At 36.6% G+C, this 20,625-nt stretch overlaps 1 protein-coding gene across 3 annotated transcripts; it reads right to left on the bottom strand.

Annotated features, from left to right (window-relative positions):
* Positions 1–539: 539 nt before the first annotated feature.
* LOC140016074 (uncharacterized) lies at positions 540–20,158 on the bottom strand. Of its 3 annotated transcripts, none has more exons than XR_011822418.1 (39): positions 19,553–20,014; positions 18,904–18,992; positions 18,350–18,449; positions 17,956–18,063; positions 16,885–17,001; positions 16,314–16,464; positions 15,823–16,070; positions 15,524–15,712; positions 14,931–15,007; positions 14,713–14,830; positions 14,151–14,234; positions 13,853–13,948; positions 13,590–13,691; positions 12,600–12,668; positions 12,025–12,120; positions 11,843–11,950; positions 11,025–11,138; positions 10,788–10,871; positions 10,005–10,133; positions 9,387–9,585; positions 9,096–9,239; positions 8,944–8,987; positions 8,596–8,679; positions 8,412–8,480; positions 8,263–8,339; positions 7,675–7,744; positions 6,785–6,934; positions 5,669–5,710; positions 5,321–5,465; positions 5,104–5,202; positions 4,953–5,018; positions 4,222–4,315; positions 3,629–3,665; positions 3,451–3,508; positions 3,255–3,365; positions 2,441–2,508; positions 1,431–1,497; positions 1,278–1,346; positions 540–988 (listed from the first exon to the last, which is right to left on the bottom strand). XR_011822418.1 is itself a non-coding variant. In XM_072069068.1 (39 exons), the coding sequence occupies exons 1-39, from the start codon at positions 19,613–19,615 to the stop codon at positions 902–904; spliced, it is 3,888 nt and encodes a 1,295-aa protein (XP_071925169.1). In that variant the 5' UTR covers positions 19,616–20,158; the 3' UTR covers positions 540–901. The 3 variants fall into 3 exon arrangements, 1 of the variants encoding a protein (XP_071925169.1); XR_011822417.1 differs by having other exon boundaries at positions 1,431–2,250; positions 5,104–5,168; XM_072069068.1 differs by having other exon boundaries at positions 5,104–5,168; positions 19,553–20,158.
* Between the last annotated feature and the right edge of the window lie 467 nt (positions 20,159–20,625).

Raw genomic sequence — 20,625 nt, 5'->3', positions numbered from 1 at the left:
GCTTCTATACATACAAAATCAGACACGGCCACAAGCTGCTTGTGATTTTACGGTGAACCGTCGTTGAAAGTATAATAGCTGTTAGGTATATAATCTTGTCCCGGGTTGCATCAAAGATTACAAAGTCATCTCTGCCACCGGCTTAGCAGCGAGAGAGATCTTCATTCAGTGCCCGTCATATTGACTCGCGCCTTGGATCCTCTTATTTAGAAGCTTATTTCATAGTTCTTGCTCCACACTACTAAATATGAGTTATCTGCTTTTTCTTCCAGTGTTTACTTTCCTCATACCGCAACGACGCCCGTGGAAATTCAACTAGACGTGATGAGAAACACTAGCGTACGTCCATCTTATGCTATCAATTTCATGATGCTGGTTTATATTAATTGCTCTACATCCAAGAAGAAGAGAATAGAACACGTGCACTTCATTTTTGAAGTTACAAAATGCTTCCTAAGCTCAGTCCTGCTATACTCGTTTAAAGCTTCCAAACTAAACAGTTGCATATAGAGCAACCAAGACAGAAGGAAGTCGGCATGGAGATCTCAAAAGAGGGAGTGGTATTAACTCAACTCGAACATTTTAGCTTGGAAAGACAACTTCGATGAGTGGCCATGCCCACTGGATACAAAATTTTTCTAGAAATATCAATCCATTCTCTTGCTGAGTAAGTTTCTTGTGCAGTACATGTTTGTTCTGGTAAGCTCCTTCGCATATTTATATCTTTTCTCATCCTCCTTTTGTCAGAAGAACGCTGTATTTCTAGCCTCTAAATCTACCTTTTGTGTTGCAATGTTTTACAGCTGATTAAGTACAACTATGGCAATTAAACAAAACTTCTCTCCCCCCAAGAGAGACCACCAAAAACAATGGTTAAAGAGAGGGGGGGCAGCAGATTATGTTAGATTTGTGATGAAGTAGATGGCCGATCCTCTTGCTTCTCTATTAGCACACATCTTGATGGTGGACCAAACAAGCTCAAGAGTACCTGCAAGACAGACGACAGTTTGTGACAGTAGTTACCATGCCAAAGTGCAGCTCCAGTAAAAGATGCAACTTCTTGTACCACGAGATCCATCAGATCACATATTTTAAGGGGCCACCATATTCTATGCCTTATGTGGTAGTAAAAGACCAAATTACTTTTGTTATTCTAGTCAATGAACAGTATAAAGTATAATTCTACCCCGAGGAAACAAAATCACTGGATCAGGCATGCAGGCCAATCCCAAATTCTCATAAAAACCAATATATACAGGAGAGAGCAAGGATCTTACAGGTAAAAATACTAGTCCATGCAAAAAACCTAGAAGTACCAAGGCCAGATACATTTTGAAGTAGTAAACCTGAAAAGTTCAGGACAATGTTAAAAATAGTAAAGATAGAATGGTCCATTATACGCACAAATGTTATTGTGCAAATTTACTAACCACAAAAACTTCCGTCCTTGAGAAGCAAAGGACCAGCACACCGACAAGTTTTGTAAGAGTGATTCCACTGAAAACAAAGAACAACAAAAGTCGCATTTTATCAATTGGGCCAGGCTGGGAACAAGATGATACCGGTGAGGCTCTAATTGGAGAGGAAAAAGTGCATCAATCTATAATAGTCTCGCACCAAGTCAGTTATTCAAGCATTATAAAATAATAAAGTACACAATTGATTGTTTTATAGCCTAAGTTCAAGAATATCAGTTCTCCGAGTCAAAAGTATCATGTACAGCACAATAACCCCATAAGAAATTTTTAGAAATTTTGCTTTAGAATATATTACCACACAAGTTAAAACAATTATGTTTACTTCTAGTAACAACCTTTAGAGTCCAAGCTAAATATTGTTGGAAAGTAGAACAGCCACTTTGAACAACTCAGCCAAATTATGTAAGAGCATTAAAAACTAGTACAGTAAGTCACATAATTTCTCAACCTATATAGCCAGAGGAGCCTCATAATAAGCTGAAATAACCTAAGGACAAATCCACCTTATCTTGCCAACACAAAATGAAACACAATGATACACAGAACTGGTTGATTTGAGTATGACAAAATATTATCCTGCCTTCCAACTGCCAAAAATATTTTACAGATGACAAGGGAAAGAAGCAACCATTGATTACATGACCGATGAATTTGGACTTTCACCAGTCAATAGTAAAAGATGCTTCCAAAGAAGATAATTGGCAGTTTTACATCCTGACCAAGTGATATTGTGAATATCATATGCCTCTACCTCAATTCCAATGCAATCACCCTGCTTTTGCCCAATAACAAAACAAGAATCTTTTTCTGATTATTTGTGCACAAAAAAGACGATAATATGAAATTTACAATGTATATAATAATATTCTTGCGACAACAGATCATAAATTACTTACTAGGTCTAACATGCAGCATAAAAGGAAAAGCAAATCTCAAAAATCAGAAAGCAGGCAAAAATAAACCTGAAAACAGAAGCTCCCATTGTTGTCAAAGCATCCTTCATCCGTTGGTTTCTGTCTCCACTACTTACCTGCAAATAAATCCAACAAAAAAGGTAACCAAGGTTGGTCATTGCATTAATTAAATGAATGCAAGCAGAAATGACAATATAAGAGACAAAGGCCTCATGCAAATGAGCAAGGGCAAACTAAATCATTGAACAGCTAAACCCAATTTTAGACAAATTAAAAATTCTATACCCTATTACTTTAGTCATGTATTAAGTAGTTTCAGAACAAGTAAAATATCCAATACTTGCAACTTTTATTAACTTCAAAGGTTCAAGACTGCCTAGGTAACTACTGTATTTAATGGCAGGCATATCTATATGCTGACAAAAATTTGTGGGAGAGTATAGCAATAGGTAAAATGAAAAAGCAAACAAGATAATCTTCCTTTGGGTATCTTTAAATTTTAGTTAAACACTCTATCACATACTTGCATTGTGATGGCCAAAAATGACATGCGTTTGTTTCTCCTCGTTTTACCAATCATGCCTGACTTCAATAACTCACTTTTTTAAATTTTCCTTTTTTTTTTGGCAGGGGATGGGCGGGGCTTAAGAAGCAGGGAAGAGAAGGGAGAGTTGAACCCAAAACCTCTAATTCCGGGGGTCTCAACCTTAGCCACTAGACCAAGGCCTCCTCAGCAAATAAAACAAAAACAAGAATGAATCCCATCCCTTAAGGACAAAGAAAGAAAAGTATAAAAAGGATAAGAAGTTAATAATGGAAAGTAAGTTAGCGCAGAGTAAAAAAGTGGAATCGGAAAACTGACCAAGAAAGCATGTGTTATATGCACACAGAACTCAACAGCAATACCAACTGACATCACAAGGTTGACAACAGAGACTGCATTCAGTTGGATATTCAAGATTGCCATTACACCCTGCAGAATATTGGTGTATAGAACTGAAGTTAAATGGCTTCAAGAAAAAAGTTCCACAATTTGTGTGTTCAAGATTCAAATGTACCATAAGGTCCACCACGATCATTGCCAGCACAAGTAAAATGATTGCTGAAGTCCACAAACTATACATGGAATAAACAAGAGATAAAATGATAAAACTTCTTGGTATGAACACATTCAATTGTATCAAGGAGGGTGAAGACTGAAGAGTAATACAAAAAGAAAGGGCTAAAGCCGCTTACCTACAAGTGATTACCAGGCAGACAATGAAAACTGCACCTGTTAGAAAAATCACATCTGATGATTAAAGCCTCAACAAATTGGGAGGGGAGGGAAGAACAAAAGCCATATACATCACCAAAAGTTCTATTTTAAAAAATTTACTAAGAAAGTTTCATATTATTGATCCCAAGTCGTGTTCATTGCTTAGACATCACAATTCAAAATGATGATTGATCCAACTTGTCCCTTTAACTGAAGGCCCATCTCATCACATGCATTTTTCATGAGGACAATATATGTGCACCCTTTTGGGCAGTATTGCAATTAACGTTTCATATCAGGAAATAAACAGCGAACTCTTTCAATGAAGAGAAAGTATAATGAGAAAATATATGTATTAACTGAGAGGGGCCATGTCGGGTTAAAAAGGCATTAGAGTCATAGCAGAAAAATACAGCAAATAGCAAAGATTGAGAACTTGAAAGATATTAGATTTTCATTTTCAATTTTTTCCCCATTCTTGACTATCAGACGCACTCAATCAAACTTAAAGTCAAGTCAATGCAGGCATATATACTTCACTTTAACAGAAGAAAATAGTTACATCACATACCAATCGCTATCACGAGGTTGATTATTGCTGTCCTCCAAATATTAAGATATTGTTCAAAGAACATGTAAAATACAGCATAAGGGAAGATCTCAATCTGCAAGAGCAAAATGTGCACAATGTTGATAACGCATTAGAAGTCCAGAAAGTTGCAGCCTCCCAGAAGATTCTGCGAGCATGTTTGGGCATAAGGGTGTGCATGTGCATATTTCCTTTTGGTGAAGAAAATGAAAAGGACCTGCTTTATGTATGTACCACACTAGATTTTATAGTCTTTGAGAAGCAAAGACACCATATATTGTTGTTGCTGCAATATCCACTATATAGAAGGTCTAGTTAATTTTCATATTGCTAATGGATGCGAAGAGTAAATAAGTAAAGGACAAACAGAATAAGCTTCTTGGTATGTCAAATTATACCTAGTATTTTGCATGTCATCTGACTTAGTCTGGGTTAAATGCACTGTACCTACTGAAAAAAAAAAAAAAAGCACCATACCTATCTGTGCACAGAAGATAATAGTACAATATCTAGAACAGAATAGTGAAGATAACGAGAGGTAATCAATTAAAATCTGAGCTTAGAAGATAGTATATCATATGCTTTAGAATGCTGCAAAAGCAAAACCCCTAATGCCAAACAGAAAAGGAAATTTAAAGTTTAATGCTTCAATCCAGCTGAACCGATATCATCAGTAATTCGTAGTTAAGGGTATGTTTCTTCAGGGAAGATACCTTTAAGGAATCGGAAACCCTTGAGCTAAAATCACGTGCAGCTCTCATTGAATTGACATAGTCAGTCTGAAAGGACAAGTATTATCAGTGGTGGGAAACTTGTAACAGACCAAATAACCAGAAGGCAAACATAATTGTAAATATGGCATACTTGTTTGTTCAGGGGAGTGTGATATGTACGAAATGCAGATGCTCGAATGACTCCATCCTCATATCCTGATGACAAACTGGCTCACTCAAAACCATGCTTCTAAAAGCAACAATTTATGACATCACTAAGATAGAATTCTACACAGGCAGAGGTCTTATAATTACTTCTGGACAAAAGATTCATGTTTTTCCAGTTAAATAGGATTACAATTATCAACCTTTAAGCTCTATGCTGCTTGTGTAAGCCCCATGCCCTCCCTTTGCACAATCAGCAGAAGGTAGTGCATTAAGGAACCAAGGGAGTTTCTCCCTGAATTGTGTTGTGGATGGACGAGAATTCTGTAAATCTGAGTGGCGAAAACACTGAAAAACTTCAAATATTAGTCAACAGATCTTGCAAACCTCAGCCAACAGCAGTTAGCTATAAAATGATTTACTGGAGTATCATACATGCTTAGCTAAAAAATGTGGAGTAGTCTAAAGAGAAATAAATTCCAAATCTACTAATTCATACAATTGTCCAATTAAATCTAGATCCATGCAGCTGTATTAGGAAAGCATCTTACCGTTGTACAATCCTTGCATACTCCATTCGAGGTACAAGGAGGCTGCAAGGAAACATCCATATTCATTCACCAAGTAATTGGAAAACGCACCAGACATAACTAATGAACGATTATTAAAAATTGCAGTGAAAGGTATCCAATGAATGAACATATATTGCATCACAGGTTTTTTGCCACATATTGTAACCTTCCTCCAAATGAACCCCAAAACTGAAATAAATATGAAATTTCTATCCACCGCTGGTGAATTTTCAATGGTTATTGCAAATGGGGCTGTGTGGAAGACAAACTGAATGCACCATTTTATTTGCAGAAAAGAAAAGGAGAAAAAAAGGAAAAACCTTAGTACAAATTTTAAGCATCTTCATTTGTGCATAGAGATTTATAATATCTAGCTGCACAGAATTAATTTGAAAATCCTTCATATCTGTTGGAATGGGGGTTTGGGGCATGTGCCCCCCCATGAGGTATTCAATGCGTTCAGCTGGATTCTTCACGAAGTGCTAGTGCCAAAGACCACAAATCTGCCATTTTGAGAAGCTCACTATAATTTATGCAAAACTTACCAGAGCAACTCAATTACCTACAAGCCCGAGAGACCAAGCTAATCAATTTGAGTAAATAAAGTTGGGGGATAACATTTACTCCACTATGGTCAAGAGACGCCCTTTCAATAATAATAGAAAGGCTCTTTCAATTTCCTATATAAACATCAATTAGTTTCAGGCAGAGGCTAATTCTATACAATGTTGTATAATGATTTACTTTGACACCAGCTTGCCGCCACACCTAAATTAGCAGTAGGGTCTAAGGTGGTATTAGCTCCAACCCATCACTTCATAAACCAGTTCTCCACTTGCAAAATCTGAAACTCAAATTAAAAAGGGAACAAGGAAAAGCGGAAAAAAAAAAAGGACCAACATGCACCACCATCCTCTCATCTTTAGAAAAGAAATATGTGTTCAGAATATTAGTTGGGGGATTTTCGAGGCATCTTAACGTGAAAGTCGGACTATAAATTCAGAAAGGAAGAATATCATTTACAGGTAAATGATGCATTGGATGAAATGGCAAGAAACCCATTTCATAATGTACACTAGCACAAAATAGTTAGACCTGGTCATCCGGAGGGCAATAACTTTCATTCGTGAATTTCCTGCAGCAGCCAAAAGCTTCTGGAGATAACCATACAAGAAAGTCATCAAGCCAGGAAGCAGCAGGTTTTGCAATGTAACTTGTCTCTGGTACTAAAGATGCTCTGGCAATCTGCAGAAGACGGCAATTTGAAGACTTTTGAATGTTAAATCACATAACAGGGGAAAAATATAGGGTTCAAGCTGGAAAAAGATTAGTTTCAGGTCATCATGGCACATTAGAACTAAGAAAAATAGTGAAGCAAATTAGGGGTGGAAAGGGGTAATGATATTCAAACACCCTTTGAACATTTTCTTAGGTAAAATAATCAGCATGTATAGTAGAACATACATATAGGATTGTACAAAAAGCTAAACGTGATGTAAAAATATCACTAATGTGGAAAATATTGTGCAATTAGTTTTATACAAAAGTCGGTAGTTGAAGGTATGGAGTACATATCCTATCATGTACAAGGAAATGAAAAAGAAACTCTGCAAATTTACAGAGTTTTGCTGGCATTGTAGAGTCTCAGGTCACTTTTCAGCTTAATAGTGCAAGTTGCCTACAAGCTAAAATCAACTTTTGTTTTCCACAGTCAACTCTTGATCAAGAAAAGTGGATGAAAGGATTCAATTGAATCAATAAATTCAAAGTCTCAGTTCAAATCAAATATTGGTTGGCAAAAAAAAAAATGATTTGATTAATACAGGAAGATGGTGGCTGCCCAAAAGTTTCTAATATATCTTTTACAACCTCAAACCACAAGGTAATGCAGGCTGAAATGGAAACATATGCCTCGTACCTAACCTTTGAAGCTCAAAACCAAATCTATTTGAAATTATACAATCCAAGCTAAGGCAGAAATATACCTCATTTAAAAGTGATTCTGAATCACATTGACTGATAGAGCACAACTGATTAGTTTGTCTTGATTCTGAACTGAGGATTTACAAAACATCAACATGTTACGATATTTGATACTTGAGTCAGGACCAAGTTATGGATTATGAATGGCACTTGATCCTTTCAACATGAATATACAGCAGTATTCAATAAGTAATAGCCAATCGCTTGCTTGTTCATAAAATTTAGTACTTAATAGCGTATTGTATTCTTTCAATGTGTTTGTTACTATAAAGGCATTCCTATTCTTTCTGGGGAGATGGCATGGGATAATCAACATAAAATGCCCTGAAAATTCCGAGGTATTCCAAAAGGAAACCTACCTGCAACTAGAATTAATATAAGGTTTCCAAATGCTTTGCCATTTAGGACTCTTTAAACCTTAAGTTACCATGTTAGACTAAACTCGTTCAATTGCCTATAAGCTAAATCTGACCTCTTTCTCCACATTCCCTCTTGATCACAAAAAGAAGAGAAAAGGGTTCAATTGAAAACAATCAAATTCATAGTCTCTGTTCAAATCAGATATAGGTTGATGCACAAAATTAGATTACCTGTAATTATAGTTTTTGACAACAAAATATAATGGTGGTCCAATTCTTAGATACTCTGAGACATTGTTAAAATAACCCTGCAATAAGAGATGCATGTCAAACAGTGTCACGAGTGAACCATGTTCATCAAGACAAGAACATCATCACACCTGAAGATAAGAGTCTCGAGGAAGGACGATTTGTTGTTCCAAACCAGGCTCTATCCTTGTACACAGGGCCTTTTGAGGATGAAATGGAAAAGTAAAATCATCACTCTATGGTAAGGAAAAGTTCGTAGACGTTAAACTTGAGAAACCAAAATAAATTGCAGAAACTAAAGGAAGCACAACTTACAATGCTTGCCAACATAAAAGCAAAAAAGGCAGCAATTACAACCACTTTTACTCCCCAGAGGTTGAGGATGGGAGCATGAATATCCTTGAAAAGAGAAGACGTAAATAAAGTATATGTTACATGAGGGATCAGGGACAAATAGTTAGCCATTGTAAAATACACCAGAAAGTAGCTTACAAGAGATCATAAAACAAGAAGCTAATACAACATGTATCTTCCCAATTGCTTCAAGCAGGCAAGAGTAGAATTTGATTATTGAAAGGACACAGTTTTCCATTAAGTCAGAGGATATTATTTAATCATACTGGTGAAGGATTAAAATCCCTAGTTTGGGGGAACATGCCCTACCTTCATATATCGTGCCAGTAATCCTGGTTTTCTCTCATGTACACCTGAAAACTAACCAAACGTCATCATCCAACTTCAAAAACAAAATAGAAATAATATTTAGCCAAACTGGAAAAAAAATTTCAAAGCTAAGCAGAAATCCTCATGCATACCACTATCAGGCTCAGCATTTGAATTGGAGATTTTAATACAAGGGAAACAATCAATTCTGTAATCCTCAGCTCTCAGAAAATCAAAGACAATCAAGGCAACAAATGCAGTAACTTGTAGAAGGAAGTCCAAAAGAACAGCCAATGCTGCAAGAAAAGTGCATGGATGAGTTGAAAAAAATAGCCTACAAAAATAATAACTAATAGATGATAGTGTTGATCACTGCAAATGTATCCTTTCCTCAATGGAGCTGTCAGGGAAAAAAAATATTTAGAGCAAGAAAGAAATCTAACCCGCAAACATTGAAAAAACACGACAAGCTGGCATGGGAATAAAACTTCCAACTGCAAAAGCCAAGACTTCAGATATACTAGCTAGTGTAATAGATGGTCCAACTTCTACAAGTGCATTGCTAATGCGTCCTTCCAATGGCAATTCCAGTGGTTGCCTTTTCACTGCATGCACAAGTATGCACATGTTGTCAACCCCAACCTGATAGAAGAGGGATCCCATTGGTGAGTCTCAAAGCTACAGAAATTTACTACAATAGAATGAGGTAAAGATGAAGTATTAAAACTATGTTTAGGCCTACATATCCAGTCTATCAAAGTCAATCCATTTTCAAGAATTACCACATGAAATCAGTTAATATGTGCCGTTTGTAAAACAATCGCATTGGAGTAATAGATGTTAATTTACGGTCTGCAGAGAAAATGCCTTTGCTCTACTTCAAAAGCATGTACAAAGTATACTTTTGCAAGATTGAAACAGCAGGTTCAACATAAAGGCCTCAATTGATGCATACTTATTTGAAAGCTTTCTCATTTAGTAACTTTTGCAAGTACAAAACCACAACTCTCCATGATATGAGATTAATAAGAACAGTGAGGAGAAACATGAATCTGACTTACTGCTAGAACAAGGAAGGGAATGACTTCCATGATAATGAGTGTTGACTTTACTCCAACAGCACTGAAAAAGCCAACAGATCCAAGAACCGATAGGAAAACGAGGATAACTCCTGAAAGACCAAGCAACACCTAAAAGAACAACCAACCACCCAACCAATAGAGATGAATCAATTGTAAAAATCACAATGACTTTCCACCATCTCCATATCCAAGCAAGCTCTTTGGAGAGGAAAAGAGTTGTAAATAAGAAAACGTGAAGTGACCAAGAAACAAGGAAGATGTAGTGAGAAATGCCTTTGCACCAAAATCCAATTGGGGGGAAAAAGTACGTTGATGGAGTATATTCAGTACTGTCTGAATGACCAAGGTATGCATCTATGAAATACAGTCCACCTAGTCTAAATTATGCAAAAGAATGCTCAACAAGATCTTGTTTTTACTTGCAGAAAGGAGATTAGAAGAAAGTTCACACTTCTCCGAAGGGAGGTAAACATACTGACTAAATTTCTAAAAGACTTCAATTATTCCATAGGCCTGACTGAAAACACACTTGTCGTGACAGAAAGCTTTAAATATTTCCAATTTACTATAATCCCTGCAAGCTTATAGAGCACAAATGTGATACCAACAGTTTTCAAGGAAAATATGAAATGTCACAATCAGGCATCAGAAAAAACACTAGGAAAGAAAGACTAGTCTGAACGCAGTTTAAAAAATGGAAGGTAAAGTAGCAAACTTAGCCAAACAAAGAAAAACAATTGAACTCTATCTGTACTTCTATACCTTGGATGAAATATAGTACGAAGTGAATCGAGGTGTATCCCCTAGTGTTAATGATATGTAGGCAAACATCACAAGATAGCTTATCTGAAAAAAAAAATGATAATTCAAACCATAAGCAGAGAGGGAAGAGATGACAAAATGAAAAATCCATGGCATTTTATGAAAGTACATGCAAACGTTATCTCAAACAATTTACTAGTGAAGCAAGAAGGGACTAGGGTCAATTGACCAGGTTACCAAGATAGTTATGACATCTGCAGTGCTTTCTCTTTTCAGTTCTTCCTCAATAGAGCTCTCTGATGAAAAGGCAAGGGTCAAATTCTTGGATTGCACCATAGGCAAGAGTTCTTCCTGCACAATTGTAAGCAGTTCGAAGTTCAGGTTCACCTCACAGTCTCACACCACTATACATATATGCAGTGTGTGTGTGTGTGTGAGAGAGAGAGAGAGAGAGCAAGCAAACTAAATGAGTTAAAAATAAGTACTTGAAATAGTTCTGGATTACCAAACAACTATGACTACTATCTATGGGTGATCTATTTTCAAATGATGCCTAACAAGTCAAATCCTTGCAAATTCTCAGCCTATTCAGCAATTTGTCAGTTATTGGGTTATCCAACTCTCCATCTTATATCTTCTTAAAGTCTGAATCAAGATTATCCAGACCATTTGGGTTGCAAGAATATTTCCAATTTCTGGAGCTAAACATTTCACTAATTCCTTAATCATGATATCTATCAACTAATGTTCACATGATGCAACTCTTGCTCTTCCTTTTTCCTTAGCCACAAATCAACATATTCGTGATAAATATCCTTAGATTGACATCACTTTTTCACCTATTGAAGCAGATGGTTAAGCTTTTAATATGCTAAACTCCAAATTCAAAGATTTCAACATTGTTCAGTTGATAAATTTGTCAACCACCAAATCCAAAAATAGTTACTTAAGTAAGAAAATAAAGTGAAAAGCACAGAAGTTAAAGTATCCCCAATGTTTCAACAAAATTAGTGCTTTCAGCAAATTTACAAAGCAACAAAGATAAGAGATGAAACCTTCGCTAATTGAACAAAGGCTTTTTCCCAGGCCACAGCCTTCTTTGTCTCATTGCCCTCTTTGTCAACCACGTTGTTTACAGGATACGTCACAACGAAAGCAGAAGCCTGTGTCAGAAACAAGCTATGCTGTTGCTATGTGCTTGACCATTTTTGCAATTTGATCAGAGGAGAAAAACTACCTCAGAATAATTGTTTCCAGAGAAACCGCCAAGCGCAGTACTTGGATCAAGTGGAGCTTTAAATGCACTCATACATGCGTCAGCTGAGGTATATTGCTAAACGAAATAACCCAAAGTGGGTGTTAGTTGTAGTTATTTGCCAAATAACGAAAAGTACATCAATTTTTTTTTTTGGGTTTGGGGGGGGGAAGGAATTTTGCTCCTGCAGGAATGTCGTATATTTCAGCTTTCTGTTCAAAATAGTGGAATCCGGGTACTCTGAAATAAGTACAGGATAAAAATTTCTTGGTAGGATCAAACTCATTTTTCATCCTTGAAACCCCAGATAAAAATGTCAGCTCCAAGGACTTAATAGTTAACCCATTTAAGCTATCTTCAAATGGTCTACCATCAAGAAACAATGTTTCATGTACACAAAACCTGTCAAAATTATGTGTAATGGAACATTTGATACAATTAAATACCAAGCAAGTTTTTTAAATGACCATCCCCGTCCCCCAGAAGAAAAAGGAAGACAACTTATGAAAGGTTTTTTGTGGTTGTTACATTATTAAGGTGGATAAGCAAGAATGTACCTGAAAACAGTACTCAACATGTCCAATGCCCCCAAAGTTATCATAATTTTCAGGCTTCATCTTGAAATACTACAAAACAAGAGCCGTGTAAGTTGGAAGACCTGGGAACATAGTAGCCTTAACGACATACGGAAACTGAATATATCAACATAGATTTGATATCATGCCAAACATCAGCAGAAAGACAAATGAAACTGCTGAGTTAAAATCATGATATTCATATGTGGTCTTCAGATTAGACAAGAAACTAAAAGTCACCTAGTGCAAAGTACAAAACTAAATTTTTAACAATTGCAATAGATGACATTTTGCCCAAACAAAGGTGACTGTTCGTGAAAATCTACAAAATAAATTCATTCAGTTTGCTTATATGTCCTAACTACAAAATTCAAAATTATATGCAACGATGTGAATCATATCACCCTTACACATCCAGTATTTAATTGAGCGTCATCACTCCACCAAAAAAGAAAAAAGTATTTGATTATGGAAGTCCAGCATTTCACAAACTCTTTCTTGAAGCTTTTCCCTATTCAGAACAAAAACGGATATCCACCAGTAGGACCAACCATTTTTACCCAAAATTAAAATGAGAAAACCACTATTTGTTCTTCACTTCATCATCTAGAATATTTAAACCCAAGCTAAGCGTGTTACCTAAAGCAGTCAAACTTATCTATGCAGTTTACATGATAGAATTCACACAAATAATGCTTTAAGACAGATCTTAGATCAATTGTGATATGTTTCTAGTAATATGCTGATCTTCCATAAGGTATTGCTTCATTTTCCACCACATATCATTTATATCTTAAGATGATGATTGCTTTTCTGTTAAGACAATTATGCTATCATTCTGTAGATAAAAACCATAATTCCCCCTGATCACATCTTATAGACAATTGAAAAACATAGTCGTTTATGCCCCTTGTTAACACCCATACAAAGGTCCACCGGCAAAGACTGTTACTGTTTGTGAGATTATGGTACCTGGAGAACGCTTTGTGTTGCACAATCTTGGCCAAGTGGCTTCATGCAAATGTCCGTCAAAGAAACCATGGAACCAGAATAATTAGCTTGAATTGCATCTACCTATCAAATGAAGCAAATTTAGTTTCTTGGGGCATATAAACCTGACCAAGTTGCATCATGGTCAAAGTATTAAAAGCCCAAGCTTCAAAAAATGCTCTAGAGGTCTTATTTAAATTAACTGAAGATATAATGTACAAACGGCAACAACTACAATCATCTACCTTCTTTTGGATATCAAAAAGCAACTTTATATTGTCTTCTGTAACTATACTTGGTCGCTTTCCATGTGCTGTGTCAGGAATGGTTGCAATTATGAGCTGCAAAATGAACAAGGCATTTATTGTTTTGAGTCAGGCTATAATTTTGAGGAAATGTGGACTTGTTACAGAAAGTTTTAAGTAACTTTCACATCCAGAATTCATTAAAAAAGGAGAAATAACTACAAAAAGTACTAAGTTCACAAAACTACAGATTGATAATTAAAAAAAAAAAAAAAAAAAAGAGCAAACGATATAGAACCTGCTCAATTCTATAAAAGGGGGCTAGGTGGTTGTCAAAGAACTCTTTCTCCTGAGCAGCTCTACTCCCGGGTCCTACCCACAGCTGAAAGAGCAGGTCATTAAATTTCCACAAGATGCACCTTTTTATTTTAAAAGAAAAAAAAAACACTTTATTGACATTGAACAATGATTTGCTTTGAAGCAGTGGAAGAAAGTTCACTTGTTGTGTAAGCATTGGTAAACCAAATACTCCAATATTCAATAACTCCTAATCCGTTAAATCAAATAATAAGCCATTTCTGACAATCTCGCACACAGTTATATGTAATGCTCCACACAACTAGTGAACCCAACACCAGAAACATTGGAAAATCTTCATTTCGTCCCAAGACAAAAGTCAGAACAAAATGTTTACAGGAGCCCAACGGGCACCAAAATCACAGAAATCTTTTTTCATCCCAAAAAGTGTCTCCAATAAAATTTGCTACAACCACAAGGATCTTAGAAACTGAGAATTCAGAAGAATTTTGACCAAAAAGTAGAAAGGAACCCAGTAAGTATAAAAAGCTTTAGCACTGTACCTTCTCTGGCCTTGTCTCTACTTGAAAACGAATCAAGCCTAAGCAAAGTACAAAAACAATAGCTAACGAAGAACACAAGACAAGAATTGGATTTCTAGCAACCCATGTTCCATATTTCCTGAAATACAAAATTGCAACCAACCACATTAATGCGTCAATCTCTGGAACACCATACTAGCAAAGTCTTGATCAAAACTAATACTATGACTAGAAATCACCTGTAAAATTTTGCTAAGTATCCTTGCACAATTGACAGTTGCACACCGTTCGTAATTTGAGGGACATCCTCAAGCATCTGGAGAACCAAAGGTGTATGTGGTCAATCATACTTGTTAGAGTAATATTTTAGAAAGCCAAAGGGTGCAAAGCCAATGGAGGAGATAAAATCACCTAGCATAAATCTAGAAAAGTATTAGGAAATAGGAACATGAAATCATGAAGAAATAAACATCAAAGTATCTAAAATGACCATAAATTATCCACTGTAGGGAGTGAAGTTGCAGCAAACATGTTCTCCACCATGAATTTTTTCTTTCTAAAATATTCATGTGGATAAATGCAATTGGAAACAAATAGCAAACAAAGATTTTCTGAAAGTTCTTGTTATAAAGTGAAACTGCAGAGAAATTATTGGGATTTGAAAACTGTTCAGATCTATCTAGCAACAATTATCATCAATTGACATGGCATATACAATTTTTTTCATCATCAATTTCGTGCTTAAAATCTAAATATCAGAATGTTAAGAAGGTATAGTATCCTTGAACAAAATAAGTGAACAAAGTATATATAGCTCAAAGTAGGTAAACACCTGCATGGGAATATTCTCATCTTTCTGATTGTTGACATGACGAACAACACCAATATTGGTAACACTAACCAATGGTTTAGTTCTGGACACAGGAGCTCTTTCTTTTTTCCTGTGCCAAAACCCCCATCCAAGAAACACTGAAATGAGTACTATGTACAGTATTGCTACAGCAACTTCAATGCACTTTGCCTGCATCGCACATGATCTCTCAGCATCAACTTTCCACAGCAAGAAACATAACAGTTCTCAATCTGACTATTCTATGAGAATTTGCACAAACAGTCACATAAATATATCACCTTGATGGACCCAATTCTCACTGAACAGGAACGTTTTGCATGAGAAGCAGGAGAAGCAGAGGCAGAGCAGACAGGAGATGCAGGACAATCACCGCAAGAACAGCCTAGTGAAGTGTCACTGCATGAATATGTGGAGACATTCATGGGTTTCATTCCAGATGAATCAGGAGCAGCAGAGCGAAAGTTGATTGCATATGGTGATCCTGGAACCCCAAGTGGTGCTCGCCGGCCAATAAATGCATACCAATCTGCTAAGAATCAGTAATCAGTAAATATTCAAAAAGTAACGAATAAAATAAGAACGCTATCCAACTCTAAAGCTACCAGCAACCGAGAATTGTCTTCAAAATTTGAACTGCCAGAAAAGATCTGATAGAAAACTGTAGATTCCAGAGAAAGTGCTCAACTATGAAAAGAAACATAAACACACAGATGCATCCATGCATGCAACTGATCTAAATGTCCTCTAAAGCAAAGAAAAGGAGGTTCACCTCTAAAATTTTTAGCACCAGCACCAATGAACTCTATGGCTCGACTATTCATGGTACCAAACTTTACATCCTTGCAGGATTCAAACATTCCCTCCCCAAAACTGTCAGTAATAAAGAAGTCAATCCCACCGACTGTCGAATTTTTTCCTATCTGAAACACAATGAAAAAGATGAGATTTGCATAATTCTCACGAGAGGTGCTAAGGCAAAGTTAGCAGCTTGAACTGATAAAAACAATCAGTATTTGCCAACCAAAAGATGGCGTTATTAGTTTTACAAATGAGTTTGTGCCATAATACTAAAACCTACCAACAAGTCGCATCTGGCAGCCAATTCACCCAATGGGAAATTAAAGCGAGGATAAACATTGGATATATTGACTTGTAGATTCATTTATTTTTATTAAGAAGCTCATCAAGTCTTAGCTGCTCAAACGGTGGCATACTGGTGGATGTTGAGGATCCACAAATATATCTTGCCAAACTAATAGCCTCAAGATTATGCAAAGAATAAATAAACTACGTCAGAAACAAGTTAATAAGGCAACTTTTGGAGAAATATCCAGACTAACCTTGTCCACAGAAGTCACATTGATAAACTGACTTTGACTTGGAGAGCATGAAAGTTCACAGAATAAATTCAAAAAATTTCTCAAGCATGCTGGGCAGCCTACAAGAAAAGGGATTGCCTGCAACAAAGTTGTTGATTAGAAACAATTCATCCATTTTCTTTCTTCAGAAAGATAGACTAATGAAGAGAGCAATGACTTTGAGTTGGTATTAGATATAACTTGAGTCAAAAACTGTTACAATAGTTGGCAAAAGCCATAAAATACCAAATTATCCCATGACCAAAAGGCAATGCATGGTGAAAATACAAGGGGAGGAAAAAGTCTACACTATGTACCGAACAGTAGCACTGAGGTATGTGGAGACAGAAGAAAAGTTCTGAAAAGACCAAAAGCTGAGGAAGGGGACAAATACCACAGCAGACGGTATTGTTTGGAAGCACTAACTTAGAGCTGTTGCAGATCACAAATCCAAAACTAATTCTCTCTTTTAGTCCTTTTCTTATTAAAAAGAAATTTAGCTATTTTCTGATGGGCTTTAGGAAGAAGCTGCTTTGATCAAATGCAAGCACTCTAGAATTAGCCCATGCTTCATCAAATTTGGAGAGAAGGAATTTACTCGGTCCAAGTTTGATTGGAGTTCAAATACTACGACCATCTCAGATATACTAATGGTGAATATCACTTCATTTTCAGCAAAAATGCAACAATAACGCTTCCAACTAACATGGCATTTCCAATACTGACAGCAGCTATGGCCAAAGAAATTTTAAGACGTTCAAATTTAAAAAGCATGCTGCTGAATCTCCACAGAGCGAAGGGAGCCTAAGCTAAGCTGTCAAGCACAAAATCACATTGCCCCAGAATCTGATCTGCATTTAACAATCTTAGTGAATTTGCTTGCCCTAGAAATAAGGATCAAAACTAGGAGCAGAAGATAACCACTCCTGCTCATTCCCTAACAACTTAGGCAATCAGAGCAATGTATCAGTCTAAATGAAATTACCTAACTCTCCTGCAACATGATCTGCCAAAAATGTAAAACCTAGCAAAAACAGGTAAGAATCATCTTACTTGCTGGACTTGCGTTCTTAAAGTCCCAAATTGAGCCTCCGTACAACAGACATTTCCAGTAATGGTTGGACACAAACTCTGAATCTTTGATGAAAGTAGATCATCTGGCTGTAAAGAATAAAGAGGAACACATTTGTCAACTTCAAAAGACACATACAACTTCAGAAACATTGCACAAGAACTGAGTACTTAAGCAGAAACAAGAACAACGCAGTTGCAGAGCTGATAAAATAGAAAAATCAGACGACAATGCAGATGGAAAGCGGTGATAAGAGGATTTATGACAAATAGAACAGCGAACGAAAGTTTAAGGCATGAGAGTCAAAACTATAACAAAGTGCAGTTTCATAATAGCGGGTAACTGAATTATCCATGATATTGCTAAGGTATGTACCTTGACAGATGGGGAACCAAAAGGACAGTTAAGTACTTTGCCATCACTACGTGCTCCACAGATGTCATACATAGCACAGTATCCTTCAGAATGTGTTTGCCTAGTCACCACAAAAATACTGGTAAATTATTTTAGGTCCAGATAAAGGTTGTAGTAGAAGTGCTGCATTCGTATAGCCTTCTTAGCCACGAAGTAAGACAAGACAAGACAAGCGAATTCTGTTACACTTTATTTCAGCTCCAGTGAAAAAGAATTTCAAGTAGATTCCAGCAAATAGTGCCATTGACACCCATGAATGCATAGCCTTCTCAATGGTGGAGATAATATCTATAAATTGTGCTTTATAGGGCCTAGAGCTTGCATGGACGAAGTTCAAGAATAAAGAACAACCTTCAATAAAGAGCCTCTTCTTGACGTATACACTAAAGACTTATTACACAATTACACTCGATTTCGCGTTTTAGACAGAAATGAAAATGACCATATTTTTAATCTAGTACAGAGCACCATCAGGTTTACTACTAGTAATTAAGGCAAAGCCATAAATAACTTACCCCAATGTGCCATTGGGAGTCAAATGAAAGGTTTGGTCAGACCTCTGTGCATCCGCAATAAATAGTAGCAGTACCATAAACCACAGTACCTGGAAAAAAAGTAACTCTTTTACAAATATTACGGCACAACTACCAACAACCAACAAAATGGATACCAACTCCAAAGATACAGAGACCACCAAGGCTACGTTTTCTACTAAAATTCTACGCTAGTAGTCAAATTTCTATTACGACGAAAATTTGCCAACCCCATCACCCCCTCGCCCTCACAAAAAAAAAAAAAAACAAAGGAGCCAGGGGAAACAATTGCTTAATAGACTCCTATTATTACAACATCAAGCACCGAACCTTAGTTTGTATTCTTCGCCCAAAAAATAATAATAATAAAACCTTACTTTGTATTCAGAGAAGAGAAAATAAAAAGATTGCAACTTGCGATAAGTGGGTAAAAAGCTGGAAAGGAGAGAAGAAGAATAAGTAGTAGGAGGACAAGGCAGGCCACCCCGAAGGATGGATACAACGAATGCAAGCAAAAGCAAAGGAATTATAGCCTTTGCAATGTGGCGAGTTGATTGGGGAGTTGATAGAACATTGATGAAGAAGAAAGCAGAGAGAAATGCAAGAAAGAAGAGGAAGAAGAAATCGTAACCATAAGCATTAGAGGAGGAGGAGGAACAGGAGCCCTGCTAAAACCCAGGGGCAGGAGCCTCATTCTTTCTCTTTTTTCTGTTTTGTATCCTTGGGTTGAAGAATGAATATCGAAGACTTGTCCGGAGGGGAATCCCAGGCAGCGGACCTCCTGTGTCCAAAGCAAAAGTGGGAAGCGGTGAATGCCCAGAAGAATTTCAGGCCTGGCAGGGCATTTGTTGACCTGAGCTGGAAATATGAGCAAGGAGTCCTACTTATTTTATGATGACTAGAGAAGAGAATATAAAATAAGAAATTCGGTTTGTGGGGGAGTATTCAGGGGATTGTGGCAAAAAAGCCAAGCGGTGGCAGAAGATCTCGGGATAGAATAATACTCTACTAATATAGAGTAGAAGAAGGATGTCTACTCTGTTATACTACTATACATTAATATATCTGTGGAGAAACATAGGACTCTAGGAGTAGAGACGCGGTCATTCAATTCGATTCATAAAGAGGCTGGAATGCGGAGAGAGAGAGAGAGAGAGAGAGAGAGAGTGTGTGTGTCTCTCTCTCTCTCTGTCTCAGTGTGTGTGTGTGTGGGGTGAGGAATGGGCGGTTGGGAGCTGAAAACAGTTAGTACTATTTATTATTTATAATAAAGAAAATGAAAACTGAGATTTGAGCGTTTCGCCTGTATAAATATATATATATATATATATTATATACGGAAGGAAGGAGAGCATCCGGGCTTGAGATTTTATCCAATTTGCTCCGTCCAGTTGAGTAATTTTTTATACTAGGATAGGAGTAATATTTTTTAGTGTAAAATACACTCTATATATATATATTGATCAAATCGTTTGTCAACTCGTATCGCTGATCATACTAAATCGTACAAGAAATTGGACCAAGAAAAGAGTGGGGAGTAGAAATGGAAATGAAATTACGGATTGGATTATGGGGAAAGCGCTGCTGTCATTTTAAAGTCTGCATCCATTATGTTGATGGCGACGTTGATGGTGATGATGTATGTATGTATGTACGTACTTGCGTATGTAGATTGTTTGACTATAATTTTTTTCGATCAAACTC

Source organism: Coffea arabica, chromosome 10c, assembly GCF_036785885.1.
Source record: "Coffea arabica cultivar ET-39 chromosome 10c, Coffea Arabica ET-39 HiFi, whole genome shotgun sequence".
NCBI classification, from domain to species: Eukaryota; Viridiplantae; Streptophyta; class Magnoliopsida; order Gentianales; family Rubiaceae; genus Coffea; species Coffea arabica.
This window is presented reverse-complemented; position numbering and strand designations above follow the sequence as displayed.

Bases quoted from the DNA above. Each gene is read 5' to 3' on its own strand.
- LOC140016074 (XM_072069068.1), bottom strand. From the start codon at position 19,615: ATGAGGCTCCTGCCCCTGGGTTTTAGCAGGGCTCCTGTTCCTCCTCCT. The intron at 12,121-12,599 runs GTACATTCTTGC...TATTTCGTTTAG, and splicing joins ATGTTGAGTACTGTTTTCAG to CAATATACCTCAGCTGACGC. The intron at 4,316-4,952 runs GTATCTTCCCTG...TTGCTCTTGCAG, and splicing joins GGGTTTCCGATTCCTTAAAG to ATTGAGATCTTCCCTTATGC.